Source organism: Teleopsis dalmanni, unplaced genomic scaffold (genome assembly GCF_002237135.1).
Source record: "Teleopsis dalmanni isolate 2A unplaced genomic scaffold, ASM223713v2 unscaffolded_contig_2481, whole genome shotgun sequence".
Classification (NCBI taxonomy): domain Eukaryota; kingdom Metazoa; phylum Arthropoda; class Insecta; order Diptera; family Diopsidae; genus Teleopsis; species Teleopsis dalmanni.
Window position 1 is genome coordinate 1 of NW_024033863.1, and position 6,923 is coordinate 6,923.

The 6,923-nt window shown below is 34.6% G+C and overlaps 3 protein-coding genes across 3 annotated transcripts; all 3 read left to right on the top strand.

The window, feature by feature from the left end:
* Positions 1-31: 31 nt before the first annotated feature.
* LOC119664685 lies at positions 32-1,641 on the top strand. Its single transcript, XM_038074138.1, has 2 exons — positions 32-278; positions 333-1,641. Exons 1-2 carry the CDS (start codon positions 251-253, stop codon positions 647-649), a joined length of 345 nt encoding a protein of 114 aa, XP_037930066.1. The 5' UTR covers positions 32-250; the 3' UTR covers positions 650-1,641.
* A 1,355-nt stretch (positions 1,642-2,996) lies between these two features.
* LOC119664684 (uncharacterized protein K02A2.6-like) lies at positions 2,997-6,071 on the top strand. The gene is made up of 2 exons (XM_038074137.1): positions 2,997-5,666; positions 5,748-6,071. The coding sequence occupies exons 1-2, from the start codon at positions 2,997-2,999 to the stop codon at positions 6,069-6,071; spliced, it is 2,994 nt and encodes a 997-aa protein (XP_037930065.1).
* Positions 6,072-6,139: 68 nt separating this feature from the next.
* LOC119664683 (uncharacterized protein K02A2.6-like) lies at positions 6,140-6,598 on the top strand. Its single transcript, XM_038074136.1, has one exon. The coding sequence runs from the start codon at positions 6,140-6,142 to the stop codon at positions 6,596-6,598; it is 459 nt and encodes a 152-aa protein (XP_037930064.1).
* Positions 6,599-6,923: the final 325 nt, after the last annotated feature.

Below are 6,923 nucleotides of genomic sequence, written 5' to 3' on the forward strand. Positions count from 1 at the left end.
TATGTATTAATATTTAAGCTTATTTTATTAGATAAGAATAGATAATATTAACACAGGCTGGAAGGGAACAATTGGATTAGGTGTGATCGGAATACCACTAAAACATTATAATCTCATACCTACATCAATACTTCAATTTAAACGACCTTGTTGGCTAGTTACACATGATGTTATTAATATTAATGGGCAAAAGTTGACATCCAAATATGGTGAGGTATTGGAATTATTAAAACCAGGTATTATCATTACAATGACGTTAACACACGCTGGAGTTTTAGGTAATTAATTTACAATTATATCATGTTGAAAATACACTTTAATAATTTTTTTAGTTTTAATGATAGGAAACACTAACTTGGAGGATTTAGCTATATGTCTTCCAAATAATGTATATCCCATTTTTGACTTATATGGTCTTTGTGAAAAAATATCTTTAATTAATGAAAATGAAATGGTTCGTAACAGTACACCAATAATTGAAGAACTACCAGTTTTAGAACATGATGGTATACATAATAGACATACAGGAGCGTGTGTTCAATGTGAAAAAGCAAATTTAGAAGTACATGAAAAAGAACATCAAGAACTAAAAGTAACCGCTGAACATGCAGGTTTTACTACTACAGCAGTCCAATTAAAAACGGATTAAATTTACTTTTACATGCAAATTGGATAGTCGAATTTGATTGAATCTTAAAAAAAAATATTCTATTATATGCCTAATGTAACTGTATTTACATTTGGATTTGGTTTTGACACGAAAAGGCTGACTAATTTGTTTTGATTTAGAAGCTGCATGTGCAAAATTTTTTTGTTGATGGAATAGTGGTAATTATTGTACTAAATGTACCTTAAGAGGATATGTCTACGAAGTTTTCTGAAATAATATGTTTTTACTACAAAAATGTTCTACATTATTTTGTACAATAGCTTATATTAGCAAAATGCGTTGATTAAAAACTGCACGTATATTCAACTTCACATATTTCAGATTTCCTGGGACACCGATTTGAAAACGGATCTTGTTAGAGTTAACTATTTTGAGCATATTTTCAGGACACCGTATGACTATGTAACTTACATCGAGATTTAAAAAAATTTATAATTTTAAAATGTGTTATCTCGAAAACGGAGTTATGTTGGCGCTATGCAATTTGCACGCACATTATTCCACTTAAGCAACTTAAATTGTTTTATTTTTTTTTAGAAAAAGAGAAATCCATAAGTATAATTTTTATACAAATATAAAACTAAGTACTCTTACATGTACATTATGTCTATTAAACCTTCAAAAATGTATTGCTTGCAAAAGAACGGAAAAATATAACCCCCAACAATTGTTATCCAATGGTGTGCTATCAAATTACAGAGATCAGTAATAATAGCACAAAGTTATTATAATCTATTTTTTTTTTTTGTAATAAAGTGAAATTTATTTTAAAATATGAAATGTGTATAATAAAATAGACAAATATTAATTTATCACTATTAGTTACTTAAAGGTAAAAACACAATAGCACGGCGTCAAAGTGGTTTCATGACTCGTGTCAATTTCGAGACTGTTATGGATTTTTTACAGGGTTCAGAAAAACACTGTGCTGTGCACAAAAATGCAAAACACCACTCACAATTGTTGTGCGATTCTAAATAACATTTCACACCACAAATGTGGTGTACGAAAATTTTGTGCACATCTTGTGTGTACAAACAAAACGCACATTTCACACGAATGTAGTGGAGAGAAATAAAACTCGCACACCAATTCGGTGTTTGTGCCGAATTATTTCGCACAGCACATTGTGTGTGAGGCAGCCAGCTTGCCCTCGCACACAACGTGTGCAGAAAAGAATACAAGGAGCAGGGCTTGAATTGCTTGTAGAAAATTAGCAAAAGCAACCATATTTTGACTAATGCATAAATATTGACCAGTCAATTTTTGTCAGACTAATTGCTAATGCGTTGCATATGAAAATGAAATAGGAATATGCATTAGCAACAGCAAAAAACGCTAACATGTTTCATTTTGATTGCTTGCTAATAGTCAATTTTACATATTTGACTATTATGCGTTTGGAATATATGCAACGTGCTTGCTTATGCGTTAGCTGCTTGTGTTTTGCTATTAGCAAATGTGTATGGATTTCTTCTTTTTGTTTTTGTTTTAAGGAAATGTGTACGCATTATTTCTTTGTTGGTGCATTGAATATAGTTGTGTAAAATTGTAAGTAATGTGTGTGCGTACAATTTGTATGCAATTAATATAATTTTATCTGTAATTAGATTATGACTAAATTCGTTTTTTTTAATTATTAAATTTATGATATATATATACACTTAGCAGAAAAACTCTGCATACAGAAAGTAAATTTTATTTCAACATATAAAAAGTAACTAAATAAATAAATTTTGTAAATCAATTTCATTTTTTATTAGTACTTTTATTTCTAACAGATAAGTAGAAAAATTATATTAATTAAAAATGTAAAAAATCAACGCTATCGATGGCAGAAAAAGTCTGCGTACAAGAGTTTAAAAAGCGTCTAAATAATAATGCTGCGGATTTCTCTTGTTGACAGCTTGGATGGACGCCTAGATCCCAACTTCGAGGTCAATAATCCTGTTTAGTTGTAGTTGTTCACTACTCTTTAGGTAAAAAGATGTGACCACTTAACGATTTGACTAATTTCGCGATACATTTTCCTTTTTTTCCATAGATCAATAATAATACTGCTTCCACTGCTAATAATTTCTTTTCCTTCATTTGCCACTGTAGTATATTCGATCATGGCAACCCTGTATAAAGAAATAGATAAAAAAGGAAAAAATACAAAATGCGTGTTTCGTCGTTGTGCTCAAAGGAGTAAGCGTGCCGTGCCGTAATTATTATTATTATTAATATTAAATTGTAAATCTATATAACTTTAATCAATAAAGTATATTGTATTATATAATTAAAAACATAATAAAATTTGGCGACGAGGATAAAACATTAAAGGATGGCGAAGAATTTTAGTGAATTAAGTCAATATAACGTGGCGTCGGGGAAATGGAAAACATACATGGAACAAATGGAATTTTTCTTTGTTGCAAATGACATCACAGACGCAAAAAAGAAAAAAGCTATCTTTTTAGCTTCATGTGGGACGGAAACCTACATGATATTAAAATCGGTTGCCACACCGATTAATATTTTAGAGGAAAAATTTACATTTGAGGCGGCAACTAAATTATTGACTAGTTATTTTTGTCCGGCAGAGAATATAATAATACAAAGGTTTAAATTTTATCGGAGAAACCAAAAAGAGGACGAATCAATTACCGAATATTTGGCAGCGCTAAGGAAATTGAGCCAAGACTGCAATTTCAATGATTTGGAGGAAATGTTACGGGACAGACTAGTCTGTGGCATGCGCAATGAAAATTTACAAAAGCGGCTTCTGGCGAATGACCAGTTAACACTAAAAATAGCGCAGGAGGAAGCTATAGCATCAGAAACAGCACAAAAAAATGCGACGGAACTTAAAACGTCAGCCAGCCTGCCAGGGTTGAATAAAATTTCAAGCAACAAGGTAAAACCAAATCGTGCTCCAGTGGACTATATTCAGAATTGTTATCGTTGTCGAGGAAATCATCATTCAGATCAGTGCAAATTTAAAGACGCGGAATGTTATTATTGCAAAAAGCGTGGACACATTGAGAGAGCTTGCATAAAAAAAGCAAAAACCAAAAAGCCAGCAACAAATAATGGGAGAAGACCAAACAGAGTAAATCTTTTAGATACAAACCAGAAAACTCAAACGACGGAGTATTTATGGTCAATGTTCGTTAAAGGTAGTCTATCGGTCAAGAGAGTGATTACGATAGGTAAGTCACCGGTACAAATGGAAATAGACTCTGGGGCAAGTTACTCAATAGTAAGTGAAAAGTTATTTAGAGAAAAAATGCCGTATATTCCGCTAAAACCAAGTCCAATACAATTAAGAACTTGGGGAACAGAGAAAAATCTTAAACTGAGTGGAGAAGCAGAAGTACCAGTCTCGGTTGGGAACGTCACAAAGAAACTAAAGTTGTTAGTAGCAGCGGGTGATGGTCCGGCTCTAATTGGTCGAAATTGGTTTAACGATTTGGGAATTACTATAACTAGCAATTTATGTAATATAGAATCAACTATTCCAGTAGAAGTGATGAACTTCAGTTCAGTTTTTGATGGAAAACTTGGAGATTACAAGGGAAATCCTGTGAAGTTACAAATGTCAGTTTCAAGTAAACCGAAATTTCTTCGATATCGACAAGTACCTTTTGCACTAAAACTCAAGGTTGAAGCAACATTAAAGAAGTTGGAAGATGAAGGCGCACTGCGTTCAATATCCTTTAGTGAGTGGGCAACACCGGTTGTACCTATTATTAAACCAGATGGTAGCATACGCATTTGTGGAGATTATAAGTGCAGAGTGAATCAAATGCTTTGCAAGGAAACGTATCCATTACCTACTAATACAGAAGTGCTAGCAGAATTAGCAAATTGTAAGGGGTTTACAAAGCTTGATTTAGATCGATCGTATACACAGGTGAAGGCTGACCAAGAATCAGCAAGGATACTTACATTAAACACACATCGCGGACTTTTTGAAGTTACAAGATTACCGTTTGGAATTTCAACGGCACCAGGTATATTTCAACGGGTGATGGAAGGAGTTCTTAAGAACATAGATGGTGTGATTATTTATTTAGACGACATTCTAATTGGCGAAATAACTTTGGAAGAGTTGTGGGATAGAACACGAACTGCTCTGAAATGTGTACAGGATGCAGGATTGAAGCTTAAAAAATCAAAATGTGTTTTCGCAGTACAAGAGATAACATTTTTGGGGTTTAAGATAAGCCGAGAAGGAGTGCGTCTAACTGACGAAAAGGTGAAGGCAATAGGTCAAGCACCAGAACCAATAAATAAACAACAGCTACAAGCTTTTCTTGGGTTAATTACATTTTATGATAGATTTTTACAGAATAAGGGCGATCTATTGGAACTGCTGTATCAACTATTAAGAAAAGAGATACCTTTTAAAAGGAGTAGAGAACAGAAATTAAGTTTTGAACGAGCAAAGAAACTACTACAATCAAAAAATTTGTTGGTGCATTATTCGACTGACTTATCACTGATATTATGCGGAGACGCATCACCGTATGGAGTTGGCGTGGTTTTGGCACACAAGATGCCGGATGAAAGTGAAGCACCGATTGCTTTTGGCTCCAGAACATTACAGGGCGCGGAACGAAATTATTCACAGTTGGATAAAGAAGCGCTAGCGATTATGTTTGGTGTGCAAAAGTTTCTTCAATTTTTAAGTGGTAGACAATTTACAATAATGACTGATCATAAACCACTAGTGGGATTATTCAACCCAGAAAAACCAATATCACAGCATATATCACCCAGAATGTTAAGGTGGTCGTTAAAGTTAGGCGCTTCCCAGTACGAGATTAAATTCCGAGAAGGGAAACATCACCAGAATGGAGATGCATTGAGCCGGTTACCTTTAAATGATGTAAAGCTACAAATACCGGAAATACCTGAAATATTATATTGCAATGAGGTTGAGGAACAGTTTTTAATCACTGCGAAAGACATTGCACAAGCAACCAGAAGAGATCCAGTACTATCAAAAGTAATGTGGCATATCTAAAGGAAAGATACAGTTTTGCCATATAAATCAATTCAGTTTAAACCGTTTGTGAATAAAATCCAGGAACTATCAGTGAATGCACAATGCTTGTTAGGGGGAGGCAGGGTAATAATACCAGCAATACAACGTCCCAGAATACTTGAGATGTTGCACGAAGTTCATCAAGGCATGTCGGCAATGAAAGCAGTGGCGCGAAGCTATTTTTGGTGGCCTGGTTTAGATGAAGATATAGAAATGTTAGCCAGACGTTGTGAAAAGTGTGCATGTAATAAAAAGAATCCTCCAGTAGCAGCAGGTAAACCATGGCCAGCAACACTAAGGCCATGGTCCCGGTTACATATTGATTATGCGGGACCCTTTATGGGTACAAATTTTTTATCGTCGTAGATGCTCATAGCAAGTAGGTAGAGGTAAAAATAACCAGTACAATAAATGCGATTAGAACAATCGAGTTAATGAGAGAAATATTTGCAACACACGGAATACCAGATACCATTGTGTCCGATAATAGGCGAACGTTTGTGTCAGAAGAATTTGAGAAATATTTAAAACTTAGCGGTATAAAGCACATACGTACGGCACCGTATCATCCATCGTCAAACGGGCAAGCAGAAAGGTTTGTACAAACCATTAAGAATCACCTTAAGAAAATGCAGTCGTCAGACATCAATAAGAATTTGGCAAATATACTTTTGCATCTGCGTACAACTCCTAATGCAAATTCAAATTCGAGTCCAGCAGAAATCTTGATGGGAAGGAAGTTGAAAACATTGTTAGATCATTTGCACCCCAGTGATGACAACACTCAGAAGCAGCTAAATTCTGATGAGTATTCCAAACAAATAAAACCAGTTCGCAGTTTCCAGTGTAGTGAAAGTGTTTGGTACCGAAATTTTGGAAGAGGTGAAAAGTAGATGCCAGGGATTATACAATCAACAGGAGATCGCAACTACAAAATTCAATCAAATAGTAACATATTGTCGAGACATATTGACCAGTTGCATAAGCGAGTTTCGGAGACACCGACAAGTTTAGAATCCAATATAACTCCAGTAGCAGTAACTTCAGTGGCACAACCGGAAGAGCAAGACGACCAAGTAAGTGCAGGTCATTCATCAAATGAATATATCCTACCAGATAGTCAAGTAGAGGGGTCATTAGAAGAAAAAGATAAAAGAGATGAAACATTAAAATCGCGACCGTACCGGCAGAGGCAACCGCCAAAAAAAGGTTACGGGA

Bases quoted from the DNA above. Each gene is read 5' to 3' on its own strand.
- LOC119664683 (XM_038074136.1), top strand. From the start codon at position 6,140: ATGAGAGAAATATTTGCAACACACGGAATACCAGATACCATTGTGTCC.
- LOC119664685 (XM_038074138.1), top strand. From the start codon at position 251: ATGACGTTAACACACGCTGGAGTTTTAG. The intron at 279-332 runs GTAATTAATTTA...TAATTTTTTTAG, and splicing joins AACACACGCTGGAGTTTTAG to TTTTAATGATAGGAAACACT.
- LOC119664684 (XM_038074137.1), top strand. From the start codon at position 2,997: ATGGCGAAGAATTTTAGTGAATTAAGTCAATATAACGTGGCGTCGGGG. The intron at 5,667-5,747 runs GTAATGTGGCAT...AATAAAATCCAG, and splicing joins GAGATCCAGTACTATCAAAA to GAACTATCAGTGAATGCACA.